Genomic DNA, 25,312 nt, shown 5'->3' on the forward strand with positions numbered 1-25,312 from the left:
GCAGCCCCGGCCCGGCCCCCGCCGCCGGCCGCGCACCCCCGCCGGCGCTGACACTCGCGGCGAGACCCCCGGGCCGGGAACGAGGAGGAGGAGGGGCGCCGGCCGGAGCCCCGGGGTGGCTTCGGGGCTTGGAGGCGGCGGTCGCTGTCCCGGGGCCGCGGGGTCTGCCCGTGCCCGGCCGGGGCGCGGAGGAGGACCGGGGCGCGGCGGCGGAGCGGGCCCCGCGCGGGATGAGCCGCCGCGCCGCCAGCACTGCCGGCCCCGCGCAGGTACCGCGGGCCCCCGCACGGCAGGGCTGGGACCTCCGAGAGCCTGCGGGAGGCCCTTCGAGGGGAGGGGGCCGCGACGTGGGTCTTAAGCTTTTGGCTGCTGCTTCGTGTCCCTGTTTTACTTTGCTTCGCTGGTCGCGGAGGTCGGTTCCCGACAGCCGCCTGTCGGCTGCTATTCGTTTTGCTAACGACTGGTGGCTGTCAGTGGAGCCTGGGAAAGATGTGGCCCGCTGTAATCTCAGCAAGTGGTCATTTAAAATCAAAATGCCTCAGAGCTTGTTGAAAATAGTGGAATGGGAGACCCTATGCTCCATTGTATAGTCTTCCTGTAAGATGCGAGTTTGTGATATGCTTGGAAAGAGCAGAGGTTTACAGGTGGTCGTATCTTTCTTTCCTGTTGGAGCTGTGGCTTTTACTGCACAGTCAGAGTCCTTCATTCCTGTGGATTCGATGGGAGCAGAGACGCCTTCCATGTCAATGAACAGGTAGAAAAGGGACTATTTGGACTGAGCCTGCTTAGAAAACTGAAAAGCAATGGGACTAGGCACATACCAAGGTGGAAAAAGATGGCAAATTACTGCCTTAGCTGAGAATTAGTCGGCTGTCCATATAAAGTTTAGAGCATCTCCAAATTATTGCAGAAGTGGCCTGACCTGGAGGACTCTTCCTTCTTGTCACAAGAAATAAGTCTTGCAGATTGGCCAGGATGTCTGTAGCTGTCCAGAAGGATCATACAGGATCAATTTATTTTGTTTAAATGGTATTGTATAATCTTAACATTTCTGAACATGTGTTCATACAGTAGTTGAGAGGTAGTGATTATGTTGGTGGTTATAGCATGGGGTATGCAGAAGCAAATTCTGGTTTGGCTGTTTGGCTTGACAAACTGAGAGAATGGACCTTTGAACTGATACCATTTTTAGACCTTAGGGAAGTACAGACTGTAACTGCTGGTCAACAGGATTACTTAATTTTGTTTCTAAGTCAGTGGAGCTGGCAGCGCTGGCTTTAGTAAGTTATTTACTAAGCTGCAGAGTCATTTATAAAGTGAATCTGTTTCCTGATCAGGATGAAAAATTACCTCTTCATCATATAGTGAGCATATAGTGAACTACAGAGCCTTTGATTACATCAAAATGTTTATATTATATACAGCAGAAACAATTTTTCTGCTAGAATTTAATCTTAAAAAAAAAATCCCTAAACTTTAAAGAATGAGAATGTCACACCTTAAAACTTAGGATTGTTTGCTACTTCTCCCTAGGTTTCTGACTAATCTACTAAGAAGGCAAAATGGAGATTAAGTAATTGTAGGATATGGGAGTTTGACTTGTAGGCCCAGTCTTGAAACAGAGCACTGTGTTTATGGAGATCTTTTTATAGTTGCTTGTTAGTGTGCCTGCTTGCAGTGAAGCTTCTTGTTCATTCAAGGGAGGATGTGTTCTAGGCACACTTAAAAGCTTCAAAAACTTCCATGTGCTTTTTGTTTACTGTGTGATTCAACGAGGCTTTTCTGAGATTCTCACAGAACATCCTTGGAGATTGGATTTGGATTAAAAAAGAAATTCTGGAAGAGCGGTATGGGCAAGGAGCACAGTCTGGGGGGCACAGTCAGGTAACCAAACATCTGGGGTGAGAGCTGTCCACAGCCCTCTCCTTACAGGTACACCAACTCTGGTTTCTTCCCTCTTGTCTTTTCAGTTTCACTCTGGGATAAGAACCATGAGTCATTCTTTTGCATTGATGAACGTCGAGTTTAAAAGAAAGCAAGATAACTTTGTAGCAGCCAAGGCTCAGAGAGAAATACAGGAGATGATGGAAGCAGCCTATATATGCTTTCCCCAGCAGCAATAATAATGCCTGGTATATGTCAGGTGCTTCTACTCCTTTCCTGTTTATGTAGGTGTCAGTGAGAGGTACTCGCTCAGTTCCCAGGTGTGGGACACGTAGGGCAATGCCCGTGATCCCAGGTGTTCCCGTGCACCTGTTGTGTGCAGGGTTACAGGTGTCTGCCGGCAGTGGGGCTGCTCTCGGCCGGGAGCGCGGAGCAGGGCTTGGAGCACGGAGCAGGGCTTGGAGCGCGGCGTGCCGGTCGCTGTAGTTCCTCTGGGCTCTGCCGAGGCATGAAGGGGAGGGCTCTTGCAGTTCCTTGCATCATGCAAACAGCGCCATCACCTTATGCTGATGTGTCCTTCTCGTCAGAGGAGGGTATAAATAGCAGCAGAGCATATAAGGCACAGTGCTTAGATGTTAAACTGTTGCATAAAATCTGCCTCAACCTTGGGAAAAGGAATAAAGATTTAGTCAAGAGAGCCACGTGTGGCAGTTCTCCTTTGAACATCCTGTTTCTGATGTTTCTGTTCACAGTCTGAAGACAAAGGCCTGTAAATAAAAGCAATAATATAAAAATGGGTGTTGCAGTAAGTGGCAGACAGATCAAAAAGCCATATGGACAAGATGCTTGTTGCATCATGTGCTGGCAAATACATCGGTTTACTTAAGGGATTACCTGGTTGAGGAGAAATCAGTCATGTGTATTTTTCTAACCTAGACCAAAGGTTATTCCCTTCTAGTTGTTATTCAGTGTAAAATGAGCTACTGTTTTCCTTGAGTTAAGCCTAGGCCTATGCAGTAGCATTTAACAAGGAGCTGTGCTGGCATTACAACCTACAGGACATGAGAAAGTTGATTGAGTTTGGTGGAAATAGGTTTAAAGAATTTCCTTCCTTTTCAGGTCAGCTGTGGCAGCTAACCTGAGAGTGTCAAAGAATTTTTGTAAATAAAAAGTTTGCTGTAAATCTAGCTCCATCATAAGTCTTACCAAGACTGATTCTAAAGGTGAACACTGGTCTAAGCCTTAGAAGGTCTCAGGCAGTCACCAGAAGCCCTCCTACAAACATGAGATGATGGTTGTCAGATGAGAGCCCTTAGACATTTCAGGAGCTGAGATCTAAAGTCCCAATTTTCCCATAAAATTACTTATTCCTTTCCAGGAAACCTTGCGTGATACTTTCTGCTCTGCTTTGGGCTCTGGTGGGTCAACTGTTGCTGGCATTTGGAGCTTGGGAGGTAACAGTATGAATCTCCAAATTTTTCATGAACGTTACAGGTAGTTTCAGATCTTGCAGGAAGAATCCCAGTTCTGCTGCAGCAGGGCAGAACCATGAGGCTCTCATTTTTTGAACTCTGGTGGCTTTTTCTCTCCTTGGTTCATTAGAACGAATTCCTATACTGCTCATAGAGCCATGCTTATGATAATCTTTGTTTCCTTTCCTAACAGACAGCAAGCTTAACAGCTTCCATTAGTTCCCAAACATCTTGAAAAAGTTGATACCAGAACTTTTTTCCAGCCTCAAAAGCAAATGTGGGTGCTTTTTGACAGCTCCCCCACAATATCAGGATATATGCTTCCTTGCATCTTTCTGCAGGGGTCACATTAACACTTTTTACATTAAAAGCCAGTATGATTTTTTTATTTAGTATTTAAATGTCAGCATTCTCTTTGCTGAGAAAAGCTTATTTTTTAATGCAGTATTTTATTGCCTATGTCAGCCAGGTTTGTCAAGGATCTCAGATCTCCTCAACCCTTATAGTGCTTAATTAAGCCAAAAGAATAGTAACAGGTTGTTCTTGCCTGGGGTTTTGTTTGTTTGGGGGGAGGATGTGGTTTTTTTGTAGTGGTACATGTCTGTACTAAAAGTTGTTTGGTTTTTTTTTAATTTTGAATACTACATCAAGCACTTTAAATGCTGACTTCCTTTTGCACCCCCACAGTGGAAAGGATCCATAATCTGTCTGGTGGACAGGACGCAGGGAGAGAAGGCATAACAGTTTTAATAAGGAGGTTAAAATGTCCAAAGGATAATTTGATAATGCATCTGATGTTGAATCACTTGTGTTGTTAGTTCTAAATTTAAATTGTAATTTGTAATGAGAACAGTACAGCTTAAGGAGATGTGGTATGAAAGTAGCCTAGAACTTTCAATGATATTATATGTCAAGCTTTCTTTTTATAGAGTCGTTCAGAAAGCAGCACTGTTTTCTAAAAAATGCTCTGTAAATTGCAGTACTCTTGTCTTGCAACCCTTTTTGATTGATACTCCTAAAGCATTAGGCCTTTACTGTCATTAAGTGCAATATTTTAAATAGAAGTACTGCATGTGCACAGTCTATTAAAGATTCTGTATTTTCTGTGTGAACAGGGCTATTGGCCCTTTTGCCCTGCAAGCTTTAGTTTGCATAAATAGCATACCTTGCTGTAAGTTCAGTCTTTGCTTAATGATTGAACACTGAGTATCGTCGTGCACAGCAGCTGCTCATGCTCCCTGACCTCAGATCAGTGGTGTTCCTGTGAGGAGCAGCACGTTCCATAAATATGGGATGTCTGACAAGCTGCTTCAGGCTGATTAGCTGTCTCAAAACTGCAAGAGGGGTTAAGAGTGAATTAATACTTTCAAGGCTTACAAGCAAAAACTACAATGAATGTTGCTAATTATGGCGTTCCTCCTCAGTGAACTCTCTATGATTATTAACTTATGTGTGAAGAAACTGAGAGAAGAATTGTGATTTGTCCCAGGCCATGTGACACAATGGTGGCAGAAGTAGGATTAGTGCCTTGCCCTGCCCTGCTTCAGACGCTGTGCACGTTCGTTGTGCTCCTAGAAACAATTGTATTTTGAAAAACAAGGCAGTGTCAATGTGAAAGCTAAGTATTTTATTATCAGAGCTTTCAAGAGAACATAGGATTTTGGTCTATTTCATGACAAAAATGTCTTTTCAGTTGGTTGTAGGTAAATTTCGTGGCTGTATAGTTTCACTGCAAGTACTGTTTCTTGAAAGTAAAAAAGCAGTGTAGCCTGTTCCATCAGTGTTTTTTTATATAGATTTCTGCTGAAATACCACTGAAATACTGTTCTAAGAATTTCAGACTAAAGAAAACAATTTGGCTCGGCTTTGACCAGTGCTGATCACTGAAGATACATTTTTTTTGAAGCAGAGACCTCCATGTCTGATGGTTAGCTTGGCATAGAATGCAGTCAGTGTGGTGTTGGGGTGTTGCAGGTTTGTTTGTTTTGACTTTTTAAATTAAACTGACAAAATTGTAGAACTTGTACTGAGTTTTAATGGTGAGCCTTCTTTGTTTTTTTAATTTTTGATCTTTGCACTGACCAGATAAACTACTGATGCACATTTATACCTCACACTCACATCCCAAAATTTTTAGCATGTTTGGATTTTGACAGGTAGAGGGCTTTGGTGCTTATCATTTCTTTTCAGGTGGCGTCTAATAGCAAAAATATTTTGAAATTTAAGCAAAAAGCTGGGGGGAAGACTTCATTCCTAGACCTGTGCTATATTTCAGATTGCCATATGCAATGGACACTGATCTCAGTTCCCAGGACAGGAAGGACCTGGACAAGTTCATCAAATTTTTTGCTTTAAAGGTAATTTTTCTCCTTTGGACAAATGCCTTTTCTTCTTTGTTTGAAACCCACCCCCCCAAAAAAACCTGATGTATTTGATGTGGCTAGAGTAACAAGACTGAGGTTTGGGTTTGTTGGGTTTTTTGGTTTAGTTTCGTTTTGTTTTGCTGAAGAACAAAGCAAGAAAAGCTGATGTCAAATTTAGGAGATTCCTGGGAGCAAATAGGAAAACATCTTTCCCCCTTCTTTCTACCCTCAAATCCTCTTCCATCCTCCAGCAGCATCTTGCTTTTAATTCAGCTGTAGGAACTTCACACCTCTGTCAGCTTTGGGTTTCTAGCAGCATGTCTAACCACCCAGCTGTTAGGTACTTTATTCTGCTGGACTCCACTTTTTCAGCTTAAATTCTTATATTGCATCCAAAAACACTAATACCAGAACATTCTTTTGAATTATGTTGATATGTAATTATAAAATTTGGCCTCACTTCATACATATGTGCAAATAGATAATCTGACAATGACTTTGGTATAAATGTACAGATTCATTTGGCTTTAATTTAGTTGTCCAAGCTTGGGATATTTTTGTAATTTTTTCTGAATTTTCTATTGAAAACTGCAAATTCTGATTGCAAAATTGACTTAGTCTCTTAATGTTGTTGCAGAGAAAGGTCAGCCTGAAACAATTTTCTATCTGAAATACATTTGCCTGTTAAATGTAATAATTTAAATAGATTAGAACTGAAGATTGGTGTAGCAAACTCTAGTTCTCTACATCCTGGTCAGCCCTTTCAGTTTTTTCACTTGGAGCTTGTATAGCTCAGACTCTGAACTAAGGGTGTGCTGAGCCCAAAACATTTCTGTGTATCCTTTTCTTTCTATTGCAGACAGTACAAGTAATTGTCCAGGCCCGACTTGGAGAGAAAATCTGTACCCGCTCATCATCCTCCCCAACAGGTTCTGACTGGGTAAGGTCATATTTTTTATGGAGCAACTCCATAACTGTGTGTGTGCTGAGAACACCACATGATTATTACAGTCTTGTGCAAACAATAATTATTCACAGAATGGGTGCTATATTTAGTTATGTTCATTCGTGATGTTGAGGGGGGAGTTGGTGGTTGTTGTTCACATGCAGCAAATCACTCTGGACTCTTACAGGCTGATGAAGGGGGAGAGAAATGATGTCTCTGAGCAACTCCTGCCAGCTAAGGCACATTTCCAAGATCTGCTTGGGGGTGGGGTGATGAGTTCTTATCTCAGTCAGAAGTTTGCTACACTCCAGTTCAGGAGTAATGGGCTTTATTAAAATTGAAAATACTCAAGATACTCTGTGGGTGAAGATAGGATTGAAGTGAGGGAAAAGGAGCATATTTTTTATAGCAGGATCAAGAAAAACCTTTGAATTAGCAGCCAAGGGAATCTTTGTAAATATGAAAAGCTTGAACCCAGCTTGGAATTTTCTGTTTCATAAATATTTCAGTGGACACTGACCTAGTATGTTATATATGGGTCTGTGAGCCTGTCTGAAATGCACCATCAGGCAGTTTTTCAAAGAAATTTAAAAATGGAACGATGTCTTTGATTCTGCAGTTCAATTTGGCAATCAAAGATATACCAGAGGTTACTCATGAAGCAAAAAAAGCCCTGGCTGGACAGCTGCCTGCTGTTGGACGGTCTATGTGCGTGGAGATTTCTCTCAAAACCTCAGAGGTAAGGAATGAGTCAAAACAGATGCCTTTTTTTTTTTGTTTGTGGGTTTTTTTCCTGAATCTTAAGTCAACTACCAGAGTTCCTATCCTTTAATCCAAGCCAATATGAGAATATCTAATTTTTATTAAGTTAGGTGATATGGTAATGAAAAGAAACATATTGCTTAACAGAAGCAATTCAGTGCAAAAATCTGAGGCCAAACACACAAATGACAGAGCAGCAAAATCTAAATTTTTTCAGAAACTAATTTTAAGAAAATTAAATTCTTAAATTCTTAAATTTTAAGAAACTAATTTCTTAGACCGTGAAGAACTTAGGCCTTATGAGGAAGATATTTCCTCAGGTGATATGATTGTGCAGGGACACTTCCAGTGCACTTTTTTGTATCATTCCATCACAAATAAGTGGGAGCCAGGAGACAAATCATTGAGAGGTGTGGCCATTGCTGATCACTAATGAGATTTGAAAAGGTCTGTGTTCTGAAATGAGCCTTTGTTTGCCATCTTTTCTCTAATTCAGGGGGACTCCATGGAGCTGGAAATTTGGTGTCTAGAAATGAATGAAAAGTAAGTGCATTCTTCACATGGGGCTTTATTTATCATTTTGGCAATAAAATTAAACAACTGGCCTAGACTAATTTTTATTTAGAATAAACCAAAGCAACTGCAAACCAAAACAAACAAGAACCCCAAACCCAGGAAACTTAATTTTGGACAAGAGACTATTTTTCTTCCCTTGTGTTCTCTAGGTGTGACAAAGAAATCAAAGTTTCATACACTGTGTACAACAGGCTGTCTCTACTGCTGAAGTCTTTGCTTGCTATAACCAGAGTAACTCCGGCCTACAGACTCTCAAGGAAACAAGGCCATGAATATGTAATATTGTACAGGTAAAGCAGAAATTTCCCATTTGGAATGCAAACAGCAGAGACTCTAGACTTGCCCAGTGTAGCTGCAAGTGTAGTTAAAAAGAGATGAGTAATAATAAAATCAAATTATTTGCATAGAACTACTAGTGATCAGTGACAGGAGAAAACTTTCGTCTATGTATCACCTCATAGCCTCCACTTGAGCCATTGAAAGTAAAGCTAAGCACAGGCTGTGAAGTGTTTGCCTACTGTGTTAGAAAGAGTGAAAAAAAATTCTACATGTAATCCCTGGTTAAATTGCTTACTAGCATCCAGTTGTTTGGCATCTGGCCAGTATTTGATAAATGCCTCTCTACATTGCACATAACTGCAAAGTGTATTTTTGCAGCATAGATTCAGACTCTACTGTTACTCCATTTTAAAGATGCATCCTCAGCTCCACTTCCTGTAGTTCTTGCAGTCTACTCATCTAAATACTGGGTTCAACTCTGTTTAGCCTGTGAGTCTGACTGGCTCATGGTTCATAGTTATCTTCCAGACCCTGTTTTTGGCTGTGGGAAAAGTCTTTGACATGTTTGTGTAGCTTATTTATATGACTGTAAATCTTGGGTTTGTTATCATTTGCACAGCTGAGAACTCAAAAAGAAATTCCAGCCATTTTCTTATTTTTGCCTCCATTGCTGACTTGGCATGTATCCAAGAACAGGCCTCTTTACAGCACACTTAATCTCTTGTGTGATGAGCATCAGCTTTTAGACTCTGACCTATCTGTGATGTTTCACTTCATGTTTTTGATCTGAACTTTAGAATTAACCACAGAGGCTTGAAAAAGAGAAATCTCTGACTGGACTACCATTTTCTCTTTCTCCTTCTTTTTTACATGACCTGTTCTTCTGAAACAGCTGTAAGGTTTTTTGAGATGGGCATTCCAGCCATTTATTTTGGGCTTTTTTTCTTGAAGAGGAAAAGAAGTTCCAGCCTTTCAACTCCCAAAATTAAATAAGAAATCAGGATATGTCCCAACTGGATCTAACAGCTTTTCTTTTTCTTTTTCCTTTTCCTTCAGGATATATTTTGGTGAAGTCCAGCTGAGTGGCTTGGGAGAAGGTATGATTAGACAGCACACAAACAAGAGCAGAACTGTGTTTCATTCTGACTGCCTTTTGATTGCTATTCCCAAGTACCATAAGGAAAATCAGTGTGAGGCTTAGATATGCTTCTTGTCTGGATATGCCAGTGCAGCCTTGTCACAAGGTGACAAGTACAATGGTGGTACTTGGACAAAGTCTTGGGTGATTGCCATTTTGACTCTAGTGATACAGAACTGAAATAAGAATATGGAATTATGTTGATAAGGGGCAGAACTGGCAAAGGAGATCATGATCTACTGAGGAACAAGAAGCACTTCAGAACAATATTTAGAACAAGAAACCAGAGAGCAACATCAGAAATCTTGCAGGGTGAAGCCTTCCAGCAAGGCAACCTAGTGCTGCTATTTTGTTATGGGTTCTATGTGTGTTTTTGGAGTTCAGATTGCAAGAGATAATGGAAACACTACTGAAATAAGATAATGTAACCTGAGAATAAAAAACTATGGCACATAAACAATCAGTGAAACCGATAATTATTTCTTATCTTTACAGGTTTCCAGACAGTCCGTGTTGGGACAGTGGGTACGCCAGTGGGCACCATCACTTTGTCTTGTGCCTACAGAATCAACCTTGCTTTCATGTCAACCAGGTGAGAAAATGTGATCATGCCAGAAACTGTTTTACAGTAATTTACTGTTAAACCCCTCATATTCTGAGCCCCCAAATCTTTCCCTTCTGCTTATCCTTTCCTGCTGAGATTCTTTTTCATGAAGAATCTTTCTCACGCTTAAGCCTTGCAACAAGGGGAGTATTTGGGTAGCCCTGAGCCAGGCGCTAGAACTCCAAATTGTTGATGAATGCCTGGAGTCACAGGACTAAATTGTAAAGATGCTCTGGTCCCATTAATAGACACAAGGGTTTTCTGTAAAGGCACCACAAATTGGGAAGAGTAGAGAGGAAAAGCCAATAACACCATTGCTTGTTGCCTTGCAGGCAGTTTGAGAGGACCCCTCCTATCATGGGGATTATAATTGATCACTTTGTGGACCGTCCCTATCCCAGCTCTTCACCCATGCATCCCTGCAATTACAGGTGAGGAAATACTGAGTTGAAGTCATAGGCCATGATAAAGGCATCCATTATGCCCAAATACAGAGCCTTTTCCACTGTTTGCTAACAGAATGGGAAGGGACACTGGAGAATTAGTGTCAGTGATATTGGTACAGTAAAACATGTGATGAAGGGTGACATTTTTCTCCTCACACTGAGATGCTTGACTGTAGCAATACCCAGTATTTTCCCAAATGCTTCACAGTGGACACAAAGGATGTTTAATCTTGGCTGCCTTCAGGAAATTGAAAGTGTAATGGTTAATTCTGATGCAGATCTACGTGTCTGGATGTATGCATCCCTGGATATTTCCACTGGGAGATCAGTTTCATTTATCTTTGCAGATTAGAGGTTTGTCTTCTTTAAAATGAATGTAAGGGCATTCAAACTGGGACCAGTGGTGGTGTTTGACAATGGTTGTGTAAACATCAAAGCCAGTAACACTAGCTGGTATAACAAAAGCATTACTTAGAAACACCTCTGTAATTTTACATGGGGTAGAAGACAAACACCAGAGGAAAACTGACATTTTCCCACTTCATTTTCCTCAGTTCTGGCAAGTAGATGAGAGCCCTTCATAATTCTCCTTTCAGCTACACCCAAATACTCTCAACCTCCCTGCAGTGTTTGTCCCAGTGTGTTTTACTACTTGTTTGTTTTAAGGAATATTTCCAGCTAGAAAACTTGTCTTTTCTTGCTGCTTTAGAGCTGGTGAGGACAATGGTGCAGTGTACCCCTCAGTAGAAGATTCCCAAGAAGTGTGTACCACATCTTTTTCCACCTCTCCTCCATCTCAGGTAAGAGAAACCAGGCTCTTTTTACTTCTAGATAGAACAATTGCTGTAAGAATAGTTTGCATATTCCTGTATCAGCAATTGTGCAAACAGAAAGCCTCCTGCTGCTAATTAAAATTTAATGAGTGGGTTACTTACATCATTACACTCTTGAGTAAAATTTACTGAAATCATATACTAATTTCAACAAAATTGCAGGGTCCTAGAAGGACTGAATTACTGAGAGGGATTAAAAGAGCCTACTCCTGTAGCTGTTGAGGTGTGCTTGAAGAGGATAGCAGTATACTTAAACATTTACATACCAATACTGCTAGAGTAGGAATTCAACACATTGATGCCAGGCAAACTGAGTAGGAGTAGCAGACTGACATTGAGAAAAAAACACTCATATACCAGGAAAATGCTGGAGAAAGACAGAAAAAAAAGACAAAAGCTGTATTTGCTGACCCAGTTGGGACAGCAGCAATAAGTATTGGCAAAATATTGCCCATGCAACTTACTTTCATGTAAGTTTCAATTTAAAAATAGATAGATAATGGTTTCCTTTTGAATATAAAACCCCAGAAACTCCCAAGTCCTTTTACTGTCTTATGTATCTGACTCCACAGTTCTGTATTTTGAAGACTTGGCTAGAGTTGCAGTTGTCCTATCACTTTAAATATTCAGGATTGCCCAGCCAAGCAGATGGCTCTACTGACCTTTAAAGACAATCTAAAGACTCTAAATCTCTTTCACAGTCAATGTGAAACACAAAATGAAGTATAATAGGAATTCTGTTCCAAACTGAAAGAATTTGCTATGGGTCTTTCTTCTGTTTCAGAGGAATTAATATGCCTGGTTTAGCAGAATGTATTCTGCTGTATGAATTAGGTAGAAATTAGCTGCTCTTAGGAAGCATTTTTGTGCCAAAGTAATTTCAGGTGACCAGGCATCAGGCAATGTTGAACTAATTAGCCAGCACTCACGGTAAGTCTGATGGAATAAAGCTTTCCTTATTCTGCAATACACAGTTCAGAAAATGAGTTTGTGGCTGAGTTGTGTCCTGTTTTTTCCTTAAGTGGGGTAAATACAAAAGATTTCATAAGGAAATTTCCACTGGCTTGCTTGTGCCAGTGTTACTTAAGAGTAGTAGTGTATGTAACTACATTGAAGTTGACATTTTCCCAGGGGTCACGAAGCTTTACTGTCTTTGAGGGGGAAAAGCTTTATGAAACCACTTGAACCTTGAGGATTCACATTAAGTATGAGCCTATGTTCTTGCTTTTTCTGTGGCTCTTAGTTGCCATATGCTGTGCCCTTATTTGTAAAGCAACTGCCAGTCTTTGTTACCACAGTTAGAATTGTAAGGCTACCTTGGCAGAGTGGACTTTGAATTAAAAGGGAAAGAAGAAGTTTTCTCCAGCTTTCTATATGTCCTCTCCAGGTTAATGACTAGGAAAATACCAGAACTGTGTGATTTTGTGGGTAAATTGTGTGCATCTCTACCTGCCTTCTCAGTAAAAGTGAGGCCTAACCTGTGTGGTACAAGGAAATAGTTGTTACCTTCTCTGTGAGCTTGCATGTCTGTGTATGTGTGTCATAAAGTAGCCCAAAATTCAGGACAGTCTGGCCATGAGTAATAGCCAGAAAGAAGCTGAAGCTTTCCTCAAAGTGAAAGCCATTGGTAGGAAAATGAATGAGAGGAGGTAGGGAACTGAACCAGGTTTGGATTGCCCTTTTTGCATTAGTGCCCTGATTGAGACTGTTTATTCCTGGAGTTTTGCTCCTGTTGATGGAATTCCTGCTTTACATCAGTGTGTTTGAATTGCACTGTAGTCTGGGGTCCCCTTTATTCTAAGGGTGCAGCACAGATCTGCCAAGATAGGATCCCTCAGAAAGCTGGAGGATAGGGAGTATGGATGGATGGAGAGTGCTGAAATACAATTAATTGCAAATTTTAAAAAAAGTACTTCACTTTTTCTGGCATCTGCTCAGCCTTCTTACTAATTGGCTGGTACCAATTATAATTAACTGTGGAACAGAGTCTCTGGCAGTTACTTTTTGTCAGGGTTCACTGGAGTCTAGAATATTACCTGTGTTTAGTGGTTCACTCAGTTTGAAAAAGTCAATTCTTTACAAAATGAATGTGCTTCTAGCAATACTGAGACTTCTGCTCTCTGTGTAGGTGTGGCTGCTGCAGCCAAACTTCTTCACTAGCATTCAGTTCATCCAACTCTTCATAATTCTTCTCTGAAGTCCTTTTTTCTCTCTTTCTCTCTCCCCCCTCGCTCTCTCTTTTCCTTGTTTCCTCTGTTTGTCTGTGTCTGTGCACAGTGTGTTTTTACTGTCACAAAGGCACATTTTCAGACCCCTCCTCCTGTGGTGACGGACACCTTGAAGGTCCCAGTGATGGGACTGGCCTTTTCACATCAAGTGAGTCAATAGAATGTCATGGCCAGAATACAAGTTCTAGCATGACAAAACAAATACGGGAAAATACAAATTTGACAATGTGGAGTGTTTGTTGTGCATAGGAAAGACTGGTGGACCCACAATGAGTTAGGCACTTTACTGAGACTGGCTTCTTAAATGCCTTTGCAGATGAAGGTCTCCCAAAGACAAGAGCACCCCTAAAAACACAACAGCTGTCAAGGATTGTTAGTGAAAGACACAAGTAGTAAGGCACAATTCTGAGTGTTTTCTGTTAACAGCCAATGTCCCTAGAACCTGTAGTCATTAGAGCTCCACTCATCTTAACTAGCCTCATGTGAATGAAAGTGCTGTTCCTCATTTTGATCCTTGTAGAGGACATCAGCTTTGGTGCTGCTGGAGCTCACACTGAGCTCTGGAAGAAATGTTCCTCATGAGGTCAGGCAAGTCAAAACAGCAAAGTTTTATCTAACCTGATTGGGTAGATTTCCGCCTAGGATGTATAAGGAATTTCTCCTGGGTTTCACTTATTCCAGCAGTTAATTCCTAAAGCAATCTCACAGGAGTTAGCTTCCCAGTTCTCTTTACCTGGCACATTTATGGGACCATGTATTCTTTCACTGAAGCTATTTGGACAGGTCGGAAGATCATCAGTAGGAGTAGGTTCAAACAGTTGATAATAAAATTGTTTTGAGATGAAAAAATATTAACTGTTTATTAAGTTCACGATGGCATTCATGCATCTGCCCAGTGCCAATCCACTACACCAGTATTTGAAATAGGCCTGTAGAACAGAGCTTGCCTGAGATGGATGTCAGTCATACCTTGCACAGCCTCCTCCTACGTGTGTAGGAAGCCAGTCTTGTTTTCTGTCCAGACTCAGGGTCTCATAGCAATAAGAGTTTTTGATTATTGATTCCAGTGACAATCTTGCATCATTCTGCCAGCCTGAAATGCTCTGCCCCTGACTTTTCCTATTCCTTCTTCAGTGACTGGTGATTATTCAGGCTCTGGGGCATTCCCCTTCCCTTTCCTCTCTCCTCTCCCTTTGCCCTTGTTTTTTCTCTTCTTTCTTAGCTTTCCAGCTCTCGTCTTTCCTATCAGCCTGCTGCCCTGGGAGTTGGATCAGCTGATATGGGGTATCCTGTACTCTTTGCTGGTGGCTTGAATGCTGCACACCCTCACCAGGTACTTGTAGAGTAGAACCAGTGTGGCTGGTATTGCAGCCATTTGTGTCACTTGTACACCCGAGAGGCATTGAAACTAGTGCATGCATTGGTGTCCTGTCCATCAGGAATGGAAAGAATGTAAATACAGAGAAAGTACAACTTCCATAGGAGTTGGGAATTGGCTCCTCACCATCCCTGACTTTACTGGGGTTGGGGATCATGTGGAAAAAACAACACCTAGAGAGCAGGCACCTGACCTGTTTGCCTGCACCAGCTTGTCACTGTTTCCAAACACTGCCTGTCTTACAGAGCTGCTGCCCCTGTAGCTGTCCAAGAACAGTTCTGTAGGCTAAACTCAGGATACACTAACAGTTCATATTGACATAGTTATATTGATTCATCAGACAAAGAAGCCAAGTTGATAGGTGTTGCACCAGTTTTGCTGACACAGTGTTAATAAAATAATATAATTTCAGTTGGAATGGTCCTACAGTGAGCATCTAATCCAACTGCTTGACCAGTTCAGGGCTAATGTCCAGTCTAAGCCTCCCCTGGTGCAGCTTCCAACCACTCCCGTGCATCCTATGACTGGCTCCCAGGGAGAAGAGATTAGCACCTCTTTCTCCACTTCCCCTTCTCTTGAAGGTGGAGGGAGCCATAGAGTTGTAGCAAGAGGATGTAAGTTTTTTCCTCCATTTCTCCCCATGAAGCAGAGGACTCACAGCCAGAGAACTCTGCAGTGTAAAACAGGCCTGAAGTGGCGAGGAGTAGAGTAGAAAGGGAGTAAAAAATTAGTTTGTATTGTGATAATCCACTCCTACATGACATCTCTCTGAGGCTTATAGGGGCTAGAGCGCAGTCATATGCCAAAACCCCACAACTTACGCCCAGTATAATGGAATCTACTTTGTATTGCACTCTGGTGTTGGTTCGATTTTGAGGTATCTTAACTCAACTGTTCTTTCTATCTCAGTTGATTGGTCCAGGCAAAGAAGGGGGAGTTCCCCCAGTTCCTAGCCAGCCAACACATGGCACTCAAGCTGACCAAGAAAGGATGTGCACCCCACTGGATGGAGTCCATTACTCAGCAGCTACTCCTTCTAGCAGGTAGGCTGGTTTTAATGATTCACCACTTTTGCTAACCCATTTATAATCCTATTAGTTCTTGTTTCCCATTTTTATTTATTGTTTGTAGCATAACTATTGTCTTTCCATCCCTCAAATCAACTTACAGCTTTCTCTGATTTGGGCTTTTTCAGCCTTTCTCCAAACATTGATCTTGCCCATCTTTTTAAACCTCCTAGTCCATGTAATATCCTTCTTCTATGTAATACATCTTCTTCTATGTCAACTTTATTATCAATTTTGATTCTATAGACTTAATGTGTGTAGCTGCCAAAGCCAGTTTTAGTTACCATAAATCTGTTCACCAATTCAATAAGAAACTTCAGGCACAAAGTTACTTAAAAGAAAACAATGCAATCTCAAACTGTCCTAAATCAACTCCCTCACAGCTAATTAAATCCTTCTGGGTTTTTTTTATCGCCATATTTATTTCTTGAGAAATCTCTCTTGGGGTCACATACTTGTGAGTCACAGAGATATTGCTCTGGGAAGCAAAACTCAGTTGCACTAGCACTTTTCTGGGTATACTATCTAGGTAATCCTCTTTCCATGGGACAAAACTATATTTTTTTTTGTTTGTTTTAAAGATCTGAATACCTGTGGTAGGAAAAAAACCAAAACAAATAGGTCATGGAAGTACCTAATAGCCACGGAGTGAATTAATCATACTGGGAGTGGCTGTTGTGATGTACCAGACTGCTGCATTTGTAAACTGAGTGACAGATATAAGTGTGGTTCTTGCTCTCTCTTCCTAAGAGATCTGTGAGAGATCGGGAATTGCTGTGAACACACACAAGTTAAAAGTCCATTTCCCAGAAGAAAAGCCTATTTTAGCAACTTTGCATTCAACTAAATAGTTTTTGTCCAGCTTTTAACAAAAATCTGATTCCACAGTGTCTACTTTCCTTTTGTGCTCCTGACTGAGGAGGAAGTTATGGTACAAGGACAGATTTCTGTTGTCCTTCTTCCAATACTAGGAGTAAACCAAGAAAAATGAAGGAGTCTGAAAAGGAATGTTATTTATCCTGCCCTGTTTGGGTCAGGAGGCACTAATTATGTGTTTTCCTCCCCCAGTGAGGACACAGAAACAGTATCCAACAGCAGCGAAGGAAAGTGTGGCTCCCCACATGACCTTTTGGAGACCATCTTTATCCGGAAGGTTGGAGCTTTTGTCAACAAACCCATTAACCAGGTAAAGAGCAGTAGATCTCAGAGAGCACCATAATACCCTTCTTTTCTCATCCGTTCCTATTTAGAGGAGCAAAAAGCACTCCAGTGGCAGGGCAACCTCAGAGACTGAGAGTGCATATTTCTACCTGCTGCATTTCCCTACAGGGTTTTGCCAAGGCGTATTTTGTTTCTCATAAAATCCTTCTGGGATGTAACATCCACTGAATTTGCTCCCCTTTGCCAACACCCTATTTGAGAATAGAAGACTTGATACTCCAGTTGGATCTCACAATGATCTACCACAGGTCCATAAACTAGGAAAGCTGGTAGCAAGCCTCCCTTCCTTGAAGGAACATGTAGTAGATCAGTTCATCACTAGAAGCAAGCATTTAAGTTCAGTTAGGGCAGCTTAGATATTTGCTTAGTTCCTAGGGCTGCAGTTCTAGGCTTTTTGGATGAAGGAAGGAAGAATTGTTCCAATCTGTAGCAGTTCATTAATCTTTGCCTGTATTATACAAGATATGTATAGAAGCAATCCCATCTCTGCATTAGGTCAACTGAGTGTCATCTCTGGATTTCATGCCTCCTAAATGAGGTTGTCAGCCTCCTGCCTAACTGCTGACATGATTTTGGGCTGTTGTTAGCTGGCCTGACAAAGATATTCAATATCCTTTTCTGTGCCGGGTAAGCAGAGCATCTTAGTGAAATTCTGTTTGCTAAATCTCCTCAGGTGACCATGGCCAACTTAGACATTCCTTTTGCCATGTTTGCTCCCAAGAATGTTGAGCTGGAAGATAACGACCCCATGGTAAGACTCTTCCAGAGGTATATGTGCCTTCTCAGCATCCCTTATGCAAACATCTATGCTACTCTCTGCCTTGAATACACTTTGGTTTTGGAGAAAATAACTAGTTATTCAGATTTTTTTGGTTTCAAGAAGTCTCTTGTGTTGAATCTTGGGCTGTCCAGACATGCAAATAACAGCATGTGTTTGCATCCCCTGCTCTAGTTAATGCTTATTGTCCAATCTCCTAACCGCCCCCACACTGCCAAAGTACACAGACAGACAAGACTGTAAGATCAGTACTCACCGTCTTTGATTTCTCGGGCAGGTCAATCCTCCTGAATCCCCAGAAACGGAATCTCCTCTACAAGGCAGCTTACACTCGGAGGGCTCCAGTGGCAGCAGCACAGGGAACACCCATGATGACTTTGTTATGATTGACTTTGTAAGTGCCCTCATCAGAGCTCTTACACAACACCTGCACCTTAGGTGGGCTTCACGTGCTGGTATGATGGCAAATGATACCAGAGTAGTTTTCAGTGGGAGTGGAAAAGATACATCATTCAGAGTACCACACTAGGCTGTGACAGTCCCAGAACTGCAAAGACACTGGTACCAGGAATCTACAACTACAAATTAAATACCATTTCAGTTCTCTACTAACATCTGGGGTTGGCTTCCTCTCTCTTAGCACCTGGAGGAGCCAGATTCCAAAGAAATGTTCTCTTCCAACTGCTCAAGTGATACGGTGATATCAAGTGATATTGGCTGTTGTTCAGTTATTTAATATGCATTATTGCAATTGAAATGCCAAGATGTTTACTGATAGCAGGTAACTATTTTACCTGAGATTATAACAAAAGGGAAGCCAGTGTCTCTGGGAATTAACAGCCATGTCTTTGATTCTAGAAACCAGCATTTTCAAAAGACGACATTCTACCAATGGACCTGGGGACATTTTACCGTGAATTTCAGAACCCCCCTCAACTCAGCAGCCTCTCCATTGACATTGGAGCACAGTCCATGGCAGAGGATTTGGTATGGAACCCTGAAATTTCTGTTTGTGGGAATCATATGTACTTTATAATGCTCTCCCTATTCCTAGTTTGAAAAAAGTAACTTCATAGAATTGTAGAATACTTTGGGTTGGAAGGAACCTTTCACGTTCATCGAGTCAACCCCTCTGCAATGAGCAGGGATATCTTCAACTAAATCAGCCCCATCTAATCTGGCCTTGATTATTTCCATGGATGAGGCATCCACCACCTCTCTGGGCAGCCTGCTGTAGTTTTTCACCAGCTTCATCAAAAAATTCTCACTTTTATCTAGTGTGAATCTACTCTTTCAATTTTAAACTATTGTCCCTTGTCCTGTCACAACAACCCAGTTCCATTTTTCTTAAAGGTCTCCTTTTAGTACTGAAAAGCCACAATAAGGTCTCCCTCAGAGCATTCTCATCTCCAGGCTGAATGACCCCAAGTCTCTCAGCCTTTCTTAGCAGGTGCTCCAGCCCTCTGATCATTTTTGTGGCCCTTCTCTGAACTCTGGACTCTGGCCTCCACTGTAACAGCAAAACATGTAACACTTATATGTCTTTCCTGTACTTTTCAGAAGAGAAATCCTGCCCAAAGGGAGTCCAGCACTAATATATTCCAAGTAAATGCAGATTTGTTTGTGGCACACCTGAGCCTCTAAAATCAGTGTGTTTGTCTTGAAGCTAAAGGCTGCTGCAGCATGCTTGCTCTGGTTGTCATTGAAACCTCCCAAACTAATCCTGCCTCTGGGGTGTCTCACTTGGTGGCAAACCAGGCCTGACTTTGCAGCCTGAGCAGAGTTTGAGTTCTGGTGTGGGTGGTGAAAGTCATGTCTGGGTGAGTGCTCTATTAGGCCGTCTGGCATTGTACCATGCTCTGGGGAAAAATGAAAACCAGAGTCTGAGAGCAGCAAGTGACTTGATAAAGGCAGTGACGTGAGTGGGTTATTGTGCTGCAGCTGGTGGGGATTGCATAAGGTGAGGCCCCAGTGCACCTCCTGTTCCTGCAGAACAAACAGACTCTGGGCAGAGTGCCCTGCTCAGGGTCACTTGCTGGATGCTGCCAGAGGGCTCCTGGTTTTGTGCACGTAGAAAGTTGAGCCCAGAGCACTGGTGAGGGATTGCATGACTCAGAAAAAGATTTTTTCCCCTGGTGTGTTTAAAACTTCATTCTGTCTGCTGTGAATGAGCCCTGATCAGCACCTTTCCTTACCCTTCCAGGACTCGTTACCAGAGAAGCTGGCAGTCCATGAGAAAAACGTCAAAGAATTTGATGCTTTTGTGGAAACTTTGCAGTGAAGCTGTTTCCCAGTTCTGGTGCAGCAATTCTTTATCCTCAAGGCATCCTGGAGATGACATCAACAAATATCTCTATGGCCCCTGCTCTGCCTTTTGTTCACATTGACTAGTTCCTTCCATCAAGTGAGCTTTCTTTTCTCTCTTCAATGACAGATATGGCTTATCTGCTGATTCTCCTCAACTTTTCCACCACATAGTTCTGGACCGCTTTTCCTGTTCACAGTCAGTTTTAAGACTTCAGAAGGGACGCAGGAGGTCAAACTCCAGTGTCTGGAAACTTACTGTCTCCTCAGTCTGTGTTCTGTATGGAGGAGCTTTGTGCTAAGTTGCCATATGCTTCCTCCAAAGGTCCTATGGTGTAAGTCTCCTAGGTAGAGCTTCTTGCTAACAGACTTTTTCCTACAGTCTCTGATCCTGTGAGAGCATAGAAAGCTTTGGCTTATTTCCAGGGTCTGTGAATTCAGCAGATTCAATCATTTGAAGTCCAGGACATCCATTCCACAGAACTGGGCATTTCATCCTGACTTCAGAGTGTGTGCTTGGAGCCCAGGAAGAGACGTCAACTTTGCGACCTGCATAATACAAGTTACCTGTGTTTTCCTGCTTCTAAGGAACTGGGTCTCTACACAGAGATTTTGTGCAAGACCCTCTGTTAGGTGGCTGATAAGCAGGAGTGAACATACAGGAATGCTTTCCACATTTCCTTCTCAAGTGCACTGACACTTGGCCATGCTGAGTTTAACAGTGTTGACTGTTGGCAAGCTGGCACGTAGCAGCTGTCATGATGCTGAATTCATAGTCTCTGCTTCTGAAACATAACTGTAAATATTAGGAATCCTATTTCTTTAGGGTTATGTAACTAGGAGTCTTAGTTCAAGATTTTTTCCTCTAATCCTTGCAAGCCTTCCTGCTTTATGGTTAATAGATGATCTTAAGAATTAAAAAATATTTATTGCTTTTAAAGAAACCTATATTTAAAAGATGTTCTGTTTTCACGTTATAGTGCGGGTCATTCTGTCCTGATCACTGCAGAGAGCAAGTGTCCATGGAACTCTGGCCAGTGAGACTGGTCTCTCTTTGCAGGAAAATATCCAAGATATTTATTTTCTAAGACAGACTTGATTAATATTATACTCTTGTTTTGGGGACTGTGTGTCCATTACATCCAGTCAGGGCTCACTGATAAAATGAAATGCACACATCAGTGGAATGGAGTGGCAGGGACTTGGTAAAAAGCTGTTTTCTGATAGGTGTGGATGAATTTGTAGTGTTCTTTGGCCATTCAGAAGGCAGCTTCTTTAAAGAAGCACACTTTTTTGGGGAAGCTTATGGTACTTTTTAATCAGCTGGCTTTTGAATAGCTGAAATTTTATTTTTGTAATAATCTGACCATCGACAGTGTGACTAGCTGGCATTGCTTTATGGGTGATTTGGCTGTTGCATGTCCTGCCTCATGTAAGGATGGGAGGAGAAACTGTGACACTAAGGAGAAACTTGGATAAGGTGGGTTTTCTTGTGGTTCTCTCTCCTCCTCCCCTGTGTAATTAGAGTGAGCAACTGCAAGACCCCTTACTGTCCAAAACCACGTTTTTTTCCCCCCTTCTTTCTTTTAAGTGGAGTTGTGTTGCTTGAGTACTGAGAAACCATTCCTCAGAGCAGCTGAGTAACCAGCCTTCCAGTTGGTGAAGTGTAGCAGCTTCTTCAGTTTACCTTCATTCATAGCTGGAAGAGATTGCCTGCAGCTGATGGGGGAACCCCACCTCCACTCTGGAACACTATTTCTGTGCCACTATTGGAGCAAGGAGCCAAATTCAGAACAGAGCTTACTGTCAGGCCACAGCAATGCAGTGCTCTGAACTTTATGCAACTTTTTGTTGAGAGGCGTTTGATGGAAGGCCTTCTAAGTTCTAAAACTCCAGGTAAGAGCTTCATTGAAGGAAAGTTACCACCAGAACCTTTTTATTTTACTCAACCAATTCAACTCTTTAGCAACCTCACATGGATATTGCTTTGTCCATGCAAAGTAAAAAAGCTTCCAAGATGAAACAGTTTATAACACAGCTTTAGTTACATGGGCTGTAACAAATACCTGATCCCCATCCTACAGCCACCTTGTTTCACAGGTGGAAAGGGTCACAGAAGGGTGCAGGAACACAAGGAATTAATGGATCAACTGCCTCTCACCTGTGCTCAGGAAGTTGGTCTGCCACTTTGTAGGAAGTAGCTCATAGACAGGTGGTTGTCACCTTTAGTCTCTAAAGTAGCAGAGATGAGGTAAAGTGCTGGTTCACACTGTATGAATAGAGACTCATCGAGGTTAAACTTGACCTAGCCAGCACTCCTGCTGTGCTCATTTGCTGACAAGCTGTGGAGCTGGCAGGGAGCAGTGCCATTCTTGTTAATCCCACCCAGGAGGTCAGGGCTTGTACTTGTGCTTCTTTTTTGGTGGAGTTCCTAAGGTGGCTACAGCTCTCTTAAGGCAGAATGTCACTGTGGCACATTTTCTTCTCTTCAAAAGGCTGGAAAATTGCCTATATAAGCTGCTAGTGTTGAGCTGGATGGCCATGGCAATAAGAGATTCTCCAGGGCTGAGTTACCTGCCTCTTCTCTGGACATTCCTCAGTTTCAACACACAGTTGCTACATCTAGGCTCTGAGTTCCCTGACACTGCACAAATTCTCTGCTTCAGTAAAGATCTAGCTGCTGCTGTGGCCTGCCACAGGTTGTGTTATGAAGGCTGTTTATTTTAGCAGCTCTCTGCTCAACTCAATATTAAGGACAGTATGGACGTAGCTGCTGATTTACAGATACTTTGGGTGGAGGGGAAGGCTCCTCAAGTGTATTGTTTTGGAAAGTCTCCGGTGTACTTCAAGTATTCAAAGAATTTCCAATAAAACTTTTGTGTAAGCAACACACTCTGCATTTTTCTGTGTGTACCAACAGGTCTGGGACAGTCCTAGCTCATGCTTGTTTTTCTCCAGGAAACAGGAGGGTCAGGGGCCTGTCAGTGAATGCAGGACAGAGCAAATTGCTGCCTCCATCAGAGAGGGCAAAATGGACTCGTGCATTAGAGTTGGAGCAGTCAGTAGGATCCTGCTGAGATCAACCTAGTGGAAGGACAGCAAAGGCCAGACAGAACAGGTGCCTGGAGGTGGGAGGAACTGTCATACAGTGTTTGACCCTGCTGACCTCACCAGTGAACTGGGAAACTGAAATACTAACTTGTCTCCAGAGGAAAGGGGTGGGGAAAAAAAGGAAAAAATGTACCCAAAGAATTTGCATTGTACATGGTTGCTACTGCACACTTAAAGCAGCATAGGAATCTTTTAAGTTGGCAGGAGAGACAGCAGACACTAATAAAATATGGAAAGAATAACCAAACTTAACAGTATATTGATAAAAGTTAACCCCGTATAGCACACAATGCCAGGTATGGTGCCAACACCTTGCCCTTCAAGGAAAGACACGATTATAAAAATCTGTGTACTAATAACAGCTTCTGATTTAAGCTCCAGTGTAAAGGTGTCTGGTTATTATAAAAAAGGCACAGTGGATAAAATGGCAGGAATGGGGGGCAGAAAAAAAGAAAAATTACTCTGTGTTTTATAAGCTTCTATGAAGGGAAGAGTCCAGCTTGGGATACAAGGGTAACTAATAAAAGCAATCTTTTGTTAATCACATCTTCAGAAGGTAACACAGTAAACTCAGCATCCCACTGCAATCTTACAGATACCAATCTGTCCATATTACTGCATGTATATGTGTATTTATGTAATTTCATTAACTTAAATGACACAGTACAGTGTCAAAACTCAGAGAAACCATCCTGTAGGATCTGGGCCTTAACTACGGGGCTTTCAGTATCCACCATTTATAACATGTCACCAGTAAGACAAGGGATTAGAAAAACCATCATGAAATAAGTGAGAAAGTAAACAATCAGAAGTATGATTAATCACCAAGGTCATGAACAATTAAATACTATCACCTTATGAGCCTACCGTATGTATTCATAAAAAACGTTCTCAGAACAGTGTCCATAAAGCCAGGGGGCAGCTACTCAGGAGAATGTGTCCAGTTGCAATGGTGTTCACACTGCATTCAGTACTGCCCATGGTTGCACATAATGTAGGTCCTGCCAACACCAGCTCTCTGTCAGGGACAGATGCACCTGCTCCTCAGTTCCTCTGAGCTGATGTTGCTACAGCACAATGCCAGGCAGCTCACTGTGACAAAGCCCAGAGCCAGGACCAGCTGCTGCACTAAGAGGAGGTTTGAGACCTCGCTGTACAGTTGGCATGTTAACCAGGTTGACCCCATTACAGGGGCCATGTCAACATGCAGGAGGGGAACTGGTAACACTGGGAAGCCCTTAACTGGACAATTTATGAACAGTAAAAACTGGCAAGCAGCACACAGCTTAGACATGCAAGTGTTGACATCAGCATTAACACATCATCCTGACACATCATTGCTGACATCCCAGCAGTCATCCCACCTACTGCCCAATGCTGATGGCCTTAGCTCCAGCACTCTCCATTCTACTCCCAATTCTTGCATCCTAGCCAAAAAACTTACTCATGTAACAAGCAAACTGCAGTCTTTAGGAAAAGGTAGTAAACTGAATATGGATCAGGGGAGTGTGCTGGTCCTAACCAGACTACTGGTCATCATATTAGCAATCCACATACACTGAAATGTGAAGGGGCAGGCTTCTGCTGCATGTATCACATGCAGCAGATAAATTTAGCCAGATAATGCTAAGGTAGCTCCCACTTGGCATCCTTGGCAATCCTAGAAGACTGCTCATCATGACAGGAACATGGTAATGGGGAAGAGGAACCCTCTTCAGGAAAGAGCCAAATATATACTACTTCGTTTTTGTTTTAACTCCATTTCCAGCCCAAGGCTCCTGCAAACTAGTATTTCTTCAGAGATACTCACATAGGATGCATTTCATACTTTCTTTTGTCCCTTGCAGCATGGTTGTATAGACAGCTTTACTTGTTTCTTGTAGATGTGCCACTGCTGCTGCTACTTGACAGACATATCTGGA

General features: G+C 42.2%; 1 protein-coding gene across 13 annotated transcripts; it reads left to right on the forward strand.

The window, feature by feature from the left end:
* The first annotated feature begins 191 nt into the window (after positions 1 to 191).
* ATG13 (autophagy related 13) lies at positions 192 to 23,169 on the forward strand. Of its 13 annotated transcripts, XM_033062440.2 has the most exons (19): positions 251 to 269; positions 3,263 to 3,338; positions 5,632 to 5,713; positions 6,579 to 6,659; positions 7,285 to 7,404; positions 7,924 to 7,970; positions 8,153 to 8,293; positions 9,339 to 9,379; positions 9,916 to 10,012; positions 10,357 to 10,455; positions 11,180 to 11,270; positions 13,581 to 13,679; positions 14,754 to 14,864; positions 15,819 to 15,952; positions 17,045 to 17,162; positions 17,871 to 17,948; positions 18,253 to 18,369; positions 18,834 to 18,962; positions 19,536 to 20,014. In XM_033062440.2, exons 3-19 carry the CDS (start codon positions 5,645 to 5,647, stop codon positions 19,617 to 19,619), a joined length of 1,656 nt encoding a protein of 551 aa, XP_032918331.1. In that variant the 5' UTR covers positions 251 to 269; positions 3,263 to 3,338; positions 5,632 to 5,644; the 3' UTR covers positions 19,620 to 20,014. The 13 variants fall into 13 exon arrangements, with proteins under 13 accessions (XP_032918328.1, XP_032918331.1, XP_032918330.1 ...); XM_033062437.2 differs by lacking the exon at positions 3,263 to 3,338 and having other exon boundaries at positions 192 to 269; positions 19,536 to 20,013; XM_033062439.2 differs by lacking the exon at positions 251 to 269 and having other exon boundaries at positions 1,501 to 3,338.
* The last annotated feature ends 2,143 nt before the right edge of the window (positions 23,170 to 25,312 follow it).

Source organism: Catharus ustulatus, chromosome 6 (assembly GCF_009819885.2).
Source record: "Catharus ustulatus isolate bCatUst1 chromosome 6, bCatUst1.pri.v2, whole genome shotgun sequence".
NCBI classification, from domain to species: Eukaryota; Metazoa; Chordata; class Aves; order Passeriformes; family Turdidae; genus Catharus; species Catharus ustulatus.